Raw genomic sequence first — 14,316 nt, forward strand, 5'->3', positions numbered from 1 at the left:
TTATTTATTTTCTTAAATACTTTATAAACCTTTATAAACTGTTTTTATAATCAATGACACATTTTAACCTTTAGCGATAGTAGCAATTCATCTTCGATGGTCAACCAAATTCAAAAAAGTCTTACTTTCAAACAACAGTTTTAACCACTTCTGTGTGATACATCGTTTTCACTTACAATACATTTTTATGTTCATAGAGTTAAAGAAATATTGGTACATCATCAGAATAGAAAAGAGAAATAGACCAAGAATAGAGCCCTGTGGTACGCCAAAAACATATATATATATATATTTGTGATGAACTCAATAGATGAGAGAGGCAGTCCTAAATCCTAAATAATGTTCACATATACAACACACACATATATGTTATTTTATCCTGTGTGAAGGGTGTTGTTATCCAAGCCATAATCTATTTGTGTTGTATCGCAGGTCTGTTTTTTTCTCTAAGTGTCTCCTGCCAAGGTGAGTGTGACCTGGACACCTTGAGGGTAGTTTTCTGGTTTGTCTGCTTTGTTATCGAGTTAGCACAAGACGGTGTCGGTGATTAAAGCTGTGTGATCGCCGTGAGCGGGGAGTGACACATGACGACCGCATTTTAAAAAAAGCATGGCAGCTTTAGTAACTTGAGCTGTCAGTTTAGAAGAGGCGGTGTGAAGCGCAGCTCATCAAAGTTAAAAACACAGCACATCATCATTTCAATCAGCACTTAACAGCAATCATCACGTTTAACAATCAGAAATCAGAGCTTCTTCAGAAGTGTAAAACAAGTTATGATCATCTCATGTTATGATAATTAGGAGGCTTGTAGATTGTAAAAAAGACTAACATTATCCCCTATAAATTGTATGAATTATTGCATTTAATTAAACCTTTCAGATCGTAACAGTCAAAGACGAAGAGGTTCACCCAAGAATGATTTAACATTTGTTTTTAATTTTTTCACCTCACATGTCACACCAAGTTAACAGCAGCTTTAACATCAAGATTAAACATGACAGAGTGTTGCTGTCCTGTCACAGTTCACATCAACGTTATCACTTTGGTTTGTAAAACAGATCACGTCACACAGATGATTTTCATTATTCTTTCCCGAAATCTCGGCTTTTTGCTCGCAGTTTGTTAAGCTGCGACTCCGCAGTGTCGGCTCGCTCTTCTGCTTCCTCCAGCTCGTGTTGAACTTTTCGGAACTTTAGCAGATTCACGCTGGTTTGCTCCTCCTGAGACATCAGATTTTTATTTTTTCAAATGAGTTTTGGAAGTATGTACATTTCCGACATTGTTATACTCATGTTTTTTTTTATACTCACCGCCTCCTCACACTGACGCTTGTACGCTTTCACCTTCAGCTGCAGTTTGTCAACTAAATCCTGAAGTCTCACTGAGCTCTTCTTCTCCTCTTCTGCCTGTAACATGTGGGGATTTGTTTGTTTTTTTGCACCTTTTAATCAAATCTCATGAAAACATTAAACAGAAAGTTTGTATACCTTATAGGTAAGCTCTTTGATTTTCCTCTCATATTTCCGTAGGCCTTTAATGGTCTCGCCTCCTCTTTTCTGTTCTGCCTCCAACTCGTTCTCCAGCTCACGGACCTAAAACATAATCAATCACTTTGTTTCAGAATCAAAAATCATAAATTCCACGGGGGGAGTTGTTACAGTTCCTCCTTTAAATATTATACAGTAGCAGCATGAAATATAGAAACAGGCATATAGAATAACATAAGAAATAGAAACAAAGAAATTAGAACAAAAACACTGAGTCAATGAAGAATACGTACAGCTATGTACAAAAGAAAAGGGAATTGGAGATTTAAACAACACTGGCAAGTATAAAGAGAACAGTGCAATGTTGAATAGTGGAGTAATAGTACATTTAGGCTCAACAATTATGCTTTTGTTTCCTCATAGAAACTTTTCTTTCCTTCATTAATTTCTCACCCGAGCTTCCAGCTTCTGCAGCTCTTTTTTCCCGCCCTTTAAGGCGAGCTGCTCCGCCTCGTCCAGCCGCTGCTGCAGATCCTTCACGGTCACCTCCAGGTTTTTCTTCATCCTCTCCAGGTGAGCACAGGTGTCCTGCTCCTTCTTCAGCTCCTCAGCCATCATGGCCGCCTGCGTTTAAACTCAGAGTGAGACTTAAAGCTCGCGAGTTTGTGTCTGCGTCGAATCAAGGAGAGAGACTCACGTCCGTGATGGCTTTTTTAGCTTTCTCGTCTGCGTTTTTGGCCTCCTGGATGGTTTCCTCTATTTCTGCCTGCAGCTGGTTTAAATCAGACTCGGTCTTCTTCTTGGAGTTCAACAGGCTGCCGTTCTGATAGAAGGATCACATTAAAGAAAACACATTAATCACTATGTGTGTGGTTTGATCTACGGCCATACATCGACACATGGCTAGCACCTGAGCTAGCTCACCTGAGCGTGCAGCAGCTGAACTCGTTCGCTGACTTCCATCACTTCCTGTTCGGCCATCTTGCGGCTCCTCTCGGCTTGTTCGAGAGCTGCCGTCATCTCTTCGAGCTCGGCCGTCATAAGCGCGCTTCGACGCTCTGCGATGGCGAGCTGCTCCTTGAGGTCGTCCTGACTGTGGAGCACTTCGTCAAGGTGGACCTGTGTGTCCTGGAACAAAAAGATTAGGCCTTAAAACATTAAAACAGTTTTATGAATGTGGTTGTTTCTTGGATGTTTTTTTTTTTTTTTTTTTTCCCGCATCAAACCTTCAGTTGAGTTTGGACGTTCCTCAGCTGTTTGGTCGACTCGGCCGCAAGTCTGTTCGCGTGTCCGAGCTGCACCTCCATCTCGCTCAGGTCGCCCTCCAGCTTCTTCTTCACCCGCATAACGTCGTTCCTGCTGCGAGTCTCAGCATCCAGCGCGTTCTGAAGCGTGTCCACAGTTCTCTGATTGTTCCTCTTGAGCTGCTCGATCTCCTCGTCTTTCTCTGCCACTTTTCGATCCACCTCAGACTTTATCTGGTTGAGCTCCAGCTGAAGGTGCAGGATTTTAGCTTCCTCGTGCTCCAGGGACGACTACAAAGACAGATACCAAAGCTCAGTCAGTTTATTTTGAAGAAAAAAAAAGGAAGACATCTTTAATTCAAAGTCAAAACATGAACCTCGACTTCCTCCAGTGCGGCCTGTGTGTCTCTCTTCTCCTGCTCGGCCTGTTTCGCTGATTTCTCCAGCTCATGGATGGTTTTGGCAGATTGTGTGACCTGGTCAGTGATGTCAGAAATCTCCTCTGAGAATGTTAAAGAAAAGAAAATCTATTATAAAAAAAAACAAACATATGATTGTTTTTTTTTTTTTCTCGAACTCTTACGCTGTAGGTTTTTATTCTCTCTCTTCATGCTCTCCAGGTGATCAAGAGCTTCTTCGTATGAATTCTTCAGCTTGAAGAGTTCTGTACTCAGCCCCCTCGACTCTCTCTGAGAAACCTCCAGATCTGATAGAGTCTCCTCGTATTTCTGCTTCCATTCAGCCAGAACCTTAAGACCAAGAAAACGTGTGATCAACCCTGCCTTGACAAGAAATGAACACAAGGAGAGTCAGTAATAAAGACATGCTTTGTCAAAGTTCCTCTGCTTCTTGTCCAGCGAGGCGTTGGCAGCGTTCGACCTCTCCAGCTCCACCATGAGGTCCTCCACCTCTGCCTGCAAACGCTGCTTGGTTTTCTCCAGAGATGCACATTTGACATTTGCCACCTCAGTCATCTCCTCAGAGTCTTGTAGCCTCTGAGCCAGCTTCTTCCTGAAAGACAAAAATGGAAAAATATAAAAAACATTGTATCATCAGCACCGCTTCATTCTAAGAAAACATGCCGTCAGTTCTCACTTGGCCTCCTCGAGCTCCTCGGTGCGCTGGATGGCATCCGTCTCGTATTTGGTTCTCCACTGAGACACGTCGCTGTTGGCCTTGGACAGGCAGCGATGGAGCTCGCCTTTGGCCTCCTGCTCCTCCTCGTACTGCTCCCTGAGCAGCTCGCAGTCATGGCGAGACGATTGCAGAGTGTGAGACAGAGCGCTCTTCGCCTGAAACAACGGGAGCAGACATGACCACTCTTTTAAAATTCCTTGCTGCACGTTTGAAATCTCGACTGCGTGAGTGGATGACCGTGAAAATGAGTCGCGTGTCTACAGACCTTCATCTCTTCGTCGAGAAGTCTCTTCAGCTCATCGATTTGGTGACTGCAGACAGATTTGACTCTATTCAGCTGAGACAGACTGATTTCCTTCTCTTCCATCAGACGAGTGAGCTCAGCTGTTCACGATGAAGACAACGCAAATAAATCAAAAGTTCATTTTCATCATTGCTTCAATCACTTTGCATTAACTACAGTAACGTACCATTTTCAGTCTGAAGACGAGCAGACAGAGTCGTAGAATCACTCAGAGACCTCTGAGCGTCTTCTGCTTTGGTTTTATATTCAGTCATTTGGTCCTCGAGGGTCCTGCATGTTTTCTCCAGATGAGCCTGAAAAATTAAAAATAAGTGTTGAATAAATGTACAAATGTATGTATAAATAATTAATACATGAATTAAAAAAAGGTTCTGTTACCTTGCTCTTCAGTATGCTTTCCGTGTTGCTCACCAAGTCGTCGATCTCCAGCTTCAGCTCACATTTTTCTTTCTCCAACTTCTGTTTCACCCTCTGGATGTTGTCGATCTGCTCACTGAGCTCGGCGACGCTGTCTGCCTGCTTTCTGCGCAGAGTTGCAGCGATGGATTCATGCTGCAGCGTGGATTCTTCCAGGTCTCGTCGCACTCTCAGAAACTCCGCCTCCCTTTTCTTGTTGAGCTCGGCCTGAGCGGCGGTCGCTCCTCCCGCCTCCTCCAGACGCTCGCTGATCTCGTCCAGCTCTCTGGAGAGGTCACATCGCTGCTTCTCCACCTTGGCTCGGGTCGAACGCTCAGCTTCAATTTCCTCCTCCAGCTCCTCCCCACGAGCCTATCGGGAAAGTAATTATCTTATACAGTGTTTTATTTTAGAATATAAAACTGAACACATTAGAATATGTCTGCTTTTGTTTCCACTGTACCTGGAGCTCTTTAATCTTCTTCTGCAGCTGGGTGCTGAGGGTTTGTTCGTCTTCGATCCTGCTCTGCAGGTCGCTGATCTCAAAGTCTTTTCTGAAATAAAGGTAAATGCAGAGGCGCTGCTTGTCAACAAGCAAGGCAGGCAACTGCTTGGGGCCCCTGGCCGGCAGGTGGCCCAACGGCTGACAAACTTTAAACCACAGCATTCCCTCAAAATGTGCACATTTTGCAATGACCTCACCTAATGGGGCCCCACCTGACAGCAATGACTCTCATCGCCCTGCTAAGTGTTGCATGCATTATTGCTGTGAAAATAATAATGGACTCTGGTTGGATGGGTCCCCCCATGACTGTTTGCCCAACAGACCCTCGAAGCAGCCCTGGGTAAATGATCTAAGGATGGTGCTGGTAAAGAGGCTGCAGTCCTTGAGACATTGTCTGCATGTTGGAATTAAACCCATGACCCTTTAATGACTCTCTCCTCTTAAACATGTTATGTCTCTCTTCAGCTGCCCTAACGAAGGTATGAGGAGCTCTCTTCACTTTCTGCGTACTGCCATATGACAGGATGATTAATGATTAGTCATTAATGTTTTCATTTTTTGTTCAATAATTTTGCTTTGAAAGCAGGAGAGGTTTTTTTTTTTTATACCAGGACATAATTACATTGTCCAGGACAGACCTGCTACAGATGAGCACATTACTTCAAACAAGATAAAGAACTGAGAGCCAGACTAGCTGTTTCCCTCCATTAGCAGTCTTTGGGCTAAGCTAACTAACTGAGGCTTTATTTTCACTCAAGCGGCTGCTTCTGCTGTTGTCAAAGGCAGAGATGGAAGTGCAAAAAACTGCAGTTCCTCTATGGTCCACTTGAGGCGGGTCAAGCAATGCAATCCAGTGCAATTAACACCCATTTAAAAATTATTTAAATCCATTTTTGTCTTATTGAATGGCAAGGATAGTTCAAAGAAAAACATACTTTTTCAGTTTCTCATCCGCCTGCTGTCGGTCGTTCTCCAGGTCCACGATTGTTTCCTGGCACAGTTTCAGATCTCCCTCCAGTTTTCTTCTGCATCTTTCAGAGTCCGCGTGATGCTTCTTCTCGTGTTCCAGCGAGTTCTCGAGCTGAACAAGACGCTTATGTCAACCATAAACCTGAGAAAAATAACCTATAGGATTCAAGGAAAAGGTCGCACACTCACATCATCGACCTGCTGCTCCAGCTTCATTTTCATCTTGATCAGACCGTTGACTTTGTCCTCCTCGGCCTGCAGGTCATCTAACGTCTGCTGATGAACCTCCTGCAGAGCTTTCATCTCTTTGGAATACTTCATCAGGTTTTCTTCCAGAGACGTCAGCTCCTCCACCAGATTCTTCACCTTCACAGAGAAACGTTTTCAATATGTCTTCGAGACATCACTAAGTGTTATTAATAGATAAATCAAACAAATTCAAGTACGTGATAAAGTAGGAACCTTGTTTTCTGTGGCGTGTTTTTCTTTCTCTACTTTGATGATTGTCAGTTCCAGGTCGTCGATGTCTCTTTTTAGCTCCGAACACTCGTCTTCCAGCTTCCTCTTCTTGGCCGTGATCTCGGCGTTGATCTCCTCCTCTTCCTCGACTCGCTCGGAGAGCTCTTTAAGTTTGGCCTCCTGGTGGATTTTACTCTTTATGAGACCCTCGCACCTCTCCTCTGCATCGCACAGGTTCTCTCTCTCCTGAAAGCAGAAGAAACCGTACTTGAAAGTATTGTGTTTGTACTAATAGGAACATATTTTTACTCAAACGGATTGTTTTATTTCTCCTCTTCAGTGTTTACATACAGCCTGGATTTGAAGGTAGAGGTCATTTTTCTCCTGGATGAGGACAACCGTTTTCTCCTCCAGCTCCTTCCTCCGAGCCTCCGACTTGGCAAATTCCTCTTTGAGTCGAGCAAACTCCTCCTTCATGCTCTGCATCTCCTTCTCTGCCTCTGCACAGCGTAACAGAGGTTTGATTTTGAAGAAGAGTCTCATCCAGGGCCAGTTTTTCACGTTCATGAAGGAGCGGATGTTGTACTGGATGATGAAGATGGACTCTCTGCAGAGTAAAAGAAATACAAAAAAAAAAAATCCTAAATAACCTCACTTTAACGTCAGACATTAAGGAAAAAACGCTGTGCTCTCTCACAGAAACACAGCAGCCAGTGTTTCTCTTTTAAGGCAAACCCACTCTGCTGTTTTGGATGCCCCTCGGTTTGCCAGATATGAAACCAGTTATCACATCAAACCAAGAGGAGGTGGAGCGTCGGAAGCTGGTAAGTGAACTGGTTCAGATACAACTGATTCTACTCAACTTAAAAACCCTTTGCATTTTTCTAATAAGCTCCACGAGCAGAAACTTCATCGAACTAGGGTAAATATTGGTGAGGCTTTTAAAAAATGGAGAGAGGCTACAATGCAAAACATTTCAAGACAGATACAGACCTGGCTAAACACTGAAGCTTCAATGATACAACACGTGACATTAGTAAAATCTTCAGGAACGAATCATTTCATTAAACCAAATAGGCACAATAGGTATGGTTGAGGCTGATGTAAATACAAGCATGCTAACATGCTCACTGTGACAATGCTGACAGTAAGCTATTATGTTTAGCATGCTCCACATCTTCGTTAAGCGTGATAGCATGGTAACATTAAAACCAACTTGTCTTTGTATGGGGCTAAATTCAGGTTTTTAGGTCATGCTAGCATTCCAGTAAAAAAGGACTTGATTAGTTTTGCAGCAATGATGATTTACATTTTAGTTCAATTAAACTCACCAATAACACCTCATGTTGGTGTAAAAGTTAAATTAGTGGAAACATGTTGTCTAATCATGTGACACAGTAATTAAACATATTTCCCTGTTGTTACTGAGTTAAAGTTCCTGAGATGTTTCTCAGTAAATCAAAGGAAAGAAAATGTCAGAGACCTTTTTTTAGACATTTCTTTCATCCTCAGTCTGGTGACGTAACCTCTTGAAACAGCCTGAATACGAGTCAGCAACACGGCCAGACGCTCGTCCCTCATCTCCTCCAAGAGACCCAGCAGGCCCGCTTTGAAAAACACCTACGTACAAGGTTAAAAGGTCAGATCAGATAAGAAAACACATTTTATTATTATAGAAGATAAGAAACTCTTCAAAAGAGATAAGAAGAGGAGAGATTATCTTAAAAAGATAAACCGAAGATAAGGGAAGAGAAGATGAGATACATTCAGATTAACTTGGGGAAACTTTATTGATCACAACTGGTGGAAATGTACTTGTTGCTTTTTGAGTTCGAGCAACAAACAGATAAGCAGGGAAATCAATACAGCAAGTTGTCTTGGTTTCATGGATGAGACAGAAAGCTGTTTCTTTAAAATGTCAAATTATCTTTTAGAACTGTAAACTGTTTCCTGGTTTAAAATCTGGTTTTCTGGATTTTAAACTGAAAGAATGATACACTGAACCGTTTTAAAGGTTGAACAGATTCAACTAATTGTCAAATTACTGTTCTCTAATTTACTGTAGTCCTGATAATGAAACACACAAAAACAAACATTATGAAACACCTTTGTGTATCCGAATCTGTACTGAGTGTGATCAACGTCGATGGAGGACAGAAGCTTCTCTGACGCCTTCTTACTGTCGATGTACTGACCCTCGGGGATGGCAGAGGCGTTCAGGATCCTGTACCTGCTCAGAGAGGTCCAAGGTCAAGGTGTTGTAAAGGTCATTTAATAGAGTGTGTGTGTGTGTGTGTGTGTGTGTGTGTGTGTAGGTGTGTGTGTTTGTGTGTGTGTGTGTGTGTGTGTGTGTGTGTGTGAGACACCTCTGTTTGAAGTCTCCATATAGGATCCTGCTGGGGAATCCTTTCCTGCAGATCCTGATTCCTTCTAAAACTCCGTTACAGCGAAGCTGATGGAGGACGAGGTGATGATCCATGGAGCCTGTAGGAGAGAAAGTTTAAAGTGATAGTTCAACATTTGATACTGTACAACTGATACTGATATCATCACAGATACACGCCCATTTCAGTGTATGAAAGTGAAGCAGCAGGTTAGCCTAGCTTAGCAAGAAAACAGGAAACAGATGTAAACAGCTAGCCTGGCTCTGTTCAAATGTACTTGAAAGCTAACTTTTTCTAAAGCTGCCATAGTAAAGACAAACACGCTAATTATTTTTGCCTGCAGAAACACTGTGATGTTTGTTGGCTGTGGTGCCCCCTGTGGTGATGAGCAGTAATTACAGGTATATATCACCCTCCTCCTTCAATGAGACTGTTTGTTTTGTATCTTAAAACTGAATATGTTTCTTTTCTTCATCTCTTCAGCTTAATTATTAAAAAAATCAAACACTTCGGTGTAACAAACCATGCTGAGAGTTGGAATGGAAAAGTCTACGTCACACAAAACCCCCTCAATATAGCACTCATGTGTTCTCTTTTTCACCCACTCCTGACACATTTATTTACCTGAAAACCTTAAAGATAGTAACTAACTTTGATTGTTTTTCTTACCTGGAGTTTTGGTCTCGTTGGGGATGATGCACCTGACAAAGTGAGGATGTGTAGACCTGAGGTTGGCCATCAGTTTGTTCAGGTTCTCCTGCAGAACAAACTCTGATTATTAACAATAGAAATACTGGGAAACTATCTCAGAATACTGCAAGAAAACCAACTCATCATTATTTATTACAAAACAGAACAGAACAAACCCAAACACATCCTATTGATCTAATAATCTCTGATTAAAAAAGGATAAACTAATCCTTACCCTGAAGAGTGCAGAAACTGTCTGGAAAGAAGAGCCTTTCTTCTTGAAACTTTTCTTACTTCCATCAGCTGATGTAGAAATAAATGACCGACATCATTAACTAGGTAATACTCATCATCTTTGGGTTGTACAGTTATAATACAGTTATCGAACAGTTCAAGGAAGAAGGTTTGACTTTTTGATCCAGGAGATGCAGATGAAAGTTGACAGTAATTTTAACCGGGAGATTTTCATGAACTGACCATCAGCCGTGGCGTAGGATGCAAACAGCTGAGCGAGCAGCTTCAGAGAAGCTTTCTGATAAAGTTGGACCACCGTGTCATTCAGAGGGTCTTTGTTCTTCTCCAGCCAGCCGCTGAGGTTGTAGTCAACGGTTCCTGCGTAATGCATCAGAGAGAAATGCGCTTCAGCCTTTCCTTTGGAGGGTTTGGGCTTCTGAAAGATGCTGTTCTTCCCCAGATGTTGGTCATAAAGTTTGTTCTTGAAGGAGCCGTCTGTCGCCTTTGGAAACATGCACTCCTCCTCCAGAATAGATAAAATCCCCATCGGCTGCAGGAGAGAAAAAGACAACCGTACCGGACATGCATCCATACATTTTAATTACTCCACTGTTTTCCATGAAAATGAGTTCATTGCAGTTGTGCTCTCGTCCTAGCTTTATTTTCCTCTGTCTTGGCATAATAAAACTTATTTTCTCATGATAAAGAGATAATTTTCTTGTAATCTGGACAACAAACAATTGTCAGTTACAGTTGACAGTTACATCCCAGTCCATGACATGCTTGTTTCTTTTAAGGCTTTCAAACCTGATATTTGCTGGTGCAAATGTAAAAAGAAACGTTTTTCTGTTTCAGTTCAGAGTTTTTACTTCCAGACCCCGACTATTTTTCCGCAGCAAGTCAGAGTAAGTTGGTGTGAGATCGCAGCAGGATATTATCCGGAGAATTCAACTTGAGCCAATGGAAGGGGGGAGCGTAGTTTATATACCGTGGCTGCTTCACATGTACAGTGAATGTATATGTGAAAACGGCTTTTTTGTTTTGAGTTATGCAACTGTGGGGCTACAAGAGAGATACAGTATGTGGACAGAAACACAAATGAGCATGAATGAGGTCACTCACTCAAATGTATGGATGCATATCACTTTCAGGGCTCAGTAGAACTGAATGAATCGATTGTTGATAAGAGCTTTTGTGTTTAGAGAAACTCACCTTCTCTATGAGCTCGATGCAGGCTGCTAAGTCCATACCAAAGTCAATGAACTCCCAGTCGATTCCCTCCTTCTTGTACTCTTCTTGTTCCAACACGAACATGTGGTGGTTGAAAAACTGTTGCAGCTTCTCGTTGGTGAAGTTGATGCACAGCTGCTCCAGGCTGTTCATCTGAATAAATCAACAGAAAACCATTTATTGTTTGACAGACACGTTGTTTCAAAGATTGGTTTCATTTTCCCTTCAGCCTCTTTACCTCAAAGATCTCGAACCCTGCGATGTCGAGGACGCCTATAAAATGCTGTCGGGGAAGTTTGGTGTCCAGCTGCTGGTTGATCCTGGTGACCATCCAGAGAAACAGCTTCTCGTAAACAGCTTTGGACAGAGCGCCCATTGCATTATTCACCTGTAATCACACATGGACACACTCAGTGTAAAGGGCAAAAAAGAAATCGGACAACAACTGCATGAGGCGATCCAGCCTTTAAACGGCCTTTTTAAACTCCTGATCACGTTCAATGGTGTCAAAGTGTAGCGACTTCTGTGAGGAACTTTTGTTTTGTGCTGATTCTGGCGCCTGATTCTAGGGCCATCTTCGAGGCATGTTTACTTTCCACCATGGTGGCCCAAGTAAAGAAACACAAACTGTAAATTCAGACTTGCTCAAACAGTTTAAGAGCACAAACATGAGGATTGAACCTGCTGTGGAGTCTGTCCTTTGGTGACGTACTCGTTCCCGACCTTCACCCGAGGGTAACACAACGCTTTCAGCAGGTCAGCAGAGTTCAGGCCCATCAGATAAGCCACTTTGTCGGCCACTAAAGGATGTAAATCACAGATTTTTATTAAAAAAATAACCGATTGGTATTAACAACAAACAGAAGAAATGTGACGACACGTTAACAACACAAAGAGTGAAGCTTTAAACGTGAGCCTTGTTACGTTCGTCTCACCCTCGGTGCCGTCGGGCTCGGCCTGCTCCTCTCGCTGCTTCTGCTTGAACTTCATGTTCCCATAATGCATCACTGCTCCTGTCAGCTTGTAGATGCCAACCTTCTCTTCAGCGTTAAACCCCAGGATGTCGATGGCATCCTGGGGTCCAAAAATAAAGAGGAGAAGCTTGTTTAGCCATGATAGGTTATTCTGTTTGCTTTGTTCTACCTTTTGTCAATCACTTTTCCGCTCTTTAGTAAAGCACTTAACCTGCAATTGAATTAGTCTGAAAGGTTCAATTTACCAATTTATCAATTGACCTTTGCGCACATTATGATTATACTATGATACTACTTAACAAACGCTTTCTGTGTTAATTTATCACACAAACAAGCTGGGGAAAGGGAATTGAATGACTTTTGTTGGATGCATGTAAGAAAAGCTTGTTGCATGTTCAGCATCCTGAAAAATATCAGCATTAGAAAAAGTGCACTCACATCAGTGGCCATTAGCTCTTCACTGTCGTTGATGCTCAGCACGGTGATTTCTCCCTGACTGATGAAGGGGTAGTCGTATGGATTGGTGGTTATTAGCATCATCTCTGCAAAGACACACAGAAAGTGTTGATGTGTTATCGTAACATTAATTGCTTTATATGAGCATTGGTGTATCTGCCTGCGAGACCTTTATAAAACAGGATGTATTCAAGTTAATTCACTTCTTAAAGTAACATTATATTCACCAATCAGATCAGGTTTCTTGTTGGACAGGATCTGATAGAAGATGTGGTAGCTCCTCTCTGCTAACAGCTGAAAGGTCACTCTGGATTTTTCCAACAGGTCTTTTAATCGAAATGAGCACAAACAGAGAAATGATGATTATTTCATCACTTTGAGTGCGTTATTAGTTATACTGGTATTAGCACACTCACACGTTTCAATGTCTGCTGATGCCAACTTCCCCTTTGTTCCAAAGTGGATACGGATGAATTTCCCCTGGGGAAAAAAATATGTATTGTAAAAATATTACAGAGGGTTTGTGTTTCAGATACAATCCTGTGTTGTTTCACTTCCTATTTTAGGGTCTCATCTTTTCATACATCCAGTTACAACATATTACATCATGTCATTTTGTGTTGTATCCTTGTCACTGGAATTGTTACTACATTTGTTTAAACTGGGAACTTCCGTTCTTTATTATTGTCATAACATTTCTAAATAAAATCTGTTATCCCATTCCCTATTCCCAAAAATTGGGAATAGGGAATAACATGCAGGAAATGAGCCAGATTCTAGCCTGAGCTGCCACCCCACATCAGTCATCTTTTTGAACAAAAGGTTCTCATTATAACAGAGTAATGACACCTCCCCTCAGCCCGCATTCATATCAGATCTCAACTCACAAATCGAGAGGAGTTGTCGTTCCTCACAGTCTTAGCGTTTCCAAAAGCTTCCAGTAAAGGATTCGCCTGAATGATTTGATCCTCCAGGTTCCCCTGTAACTCACATCCAGAAGCAAAATTGAACAAGTCTGTCTTTTTTAAAGCAGCTGCCAACACACCTGGTCTCATGTCTAAAATAATACATTTATTTGGATTTTTTTTTCCAATACAAGAGCTGAACCTGCATCTTGCCGGCAGACTGCTCCTTTTTGCTCGAGTCTCCAAAAGATGCGATGGTTGCAAAGTACTGGATAACTCTCTTTGTGTTGACCGTCTTTCCAGCACCAGATTCTCCGCTGGCAAAGAGACACAGGAAGAACGATGATTGGGAAATGAATGTTTTTTTAAAATCTATATCTAAAGTTTTGAAAAGGTGGCACTCACGTGATCAGGATCGACTGGTTCTCTCGATCTGTTTCAGAAAAGAAATCAGAAGGAATTTGTATTCTAAGGCAACTTTATTCAAAGTAACTTAATTTAGTAACTACAGTATCATGAAAACTGTATAAACAAAGGGAAATACAAAGGCAATCAGTCATCACGATTTTTTTTAAACATAATAAACAACACATTAAGAATGTTTTAGTGAATCATCTTAATCATCATGCTTTGTATTTTTGCAACAGAATATTTCTACATTCTTGTATTTCTACTTTCACTTAAAGCTCCTGAAAAGAACTTTCAGTTGTGTGAATTTTGGCGCCCCCTGTTAAAAAAGCAATACATCTTCATTTCACTGTTGCTGCAGTCGTTCAACAGCCTCCATTGTGAATGTTTCACAGTGTGCGTATGGATTATAAAGTTCCTCTTGCTCTATATCATCTTATCTGAACCCTAACTCATGGCACTGACAAAGGCTTTTAAACTAACATATGAATATAGTAATATCAGTCTGTTTCCTAACCAGTTAAAACTCCTTAA

General features: G+C 41.8%; 1 protein-coding gene across 1 annotated transcript; it reads right to left on the reverse strand.

The window, feature by feature from the left end:
- Positions 1-1,010: 1,010 nt before the first annotated feature.
- LOC306837640 (myosin-3-like) lies at positions 1,011-13,597 on the reverse strand. The gene is made up of 34 exons (XM_079365382.1): positions 13,577-13,597; positions 13,357-13,449; positions 12,886-12,949; positions 12,697-12,795; positions 12,452-12,555; positions 11,975-12,113; positions 11,721-11,839; positions 11,278-11,427; positions 11,022-11,192; positions 10,053-10,359; positions 9,811-9,878; positions 9,555-9,642; positions 8,868-8,985; positions 8,608-8,731; positions 7,985-8,121; positions 6,853-7,108; positions 6,505-6,747; positions 6,232-6,408; positions 6,009-6,154; positions 5,032-5,122; positions 4,551-4,940; positions 4,339-4,465; positions 4,134-4,252; positions 3,827-4,023; positions 3,559-3,742; positions 3,315-3,513; positions 3,109-3,233; positions 2,714-3,022; positions 2,412-2,615; positions 2,185-2,310; positions 1,941-2,111; positions 1,488-1,592; positions 1,311-1,406; positions 1,011-1,220 (listed from the first exon to the last, which is right to left on the reverse strand). The coding sequence occupies exons 1-34, from the start codon at positions 13,580-13,582 to the stop codon at positions 1,083-1,085; spliced, it is 5,190 nt and encodes a 1,729-aa protein (XP_079221508.1). The 5' UTR covers positions 13,583-13,597; the 3' UTR covers positions 1,011-1,082.
- Between the last annotated feature and the right edge of the window lie 719 nt (positions 13,598-14,316).

Source organism: Symphodus melops, assembly GCF_947650265.1.
Source record: "Symphodus melops genome assembly, chromosome: 17".
NCBI lineage: Eukaryota > Metazoa > Chordata > Actinopteri > Labriformes > Labridae > Symphodus > Symphodus melops.

Bases quoted from the DNA above. Each gene is read 5' to 3' on its own strand.
- LOC306837640 (XM_079365382.1), bottom strand. The intron at 12,556-12,696 runs GTGAATATAATG...GTGTCTTTGCAG, and splicing joins CAAGAAACCTGATCTGATTG to AGATGATGCTAATAACCACC. The intron at 4,253-4,338 runs GTACGTTACTGT...CATCGTGAACAG, and splicing joins TCGTCTTCAGACTGAAAATG to CTGAGCTCACTCGTCTGATG.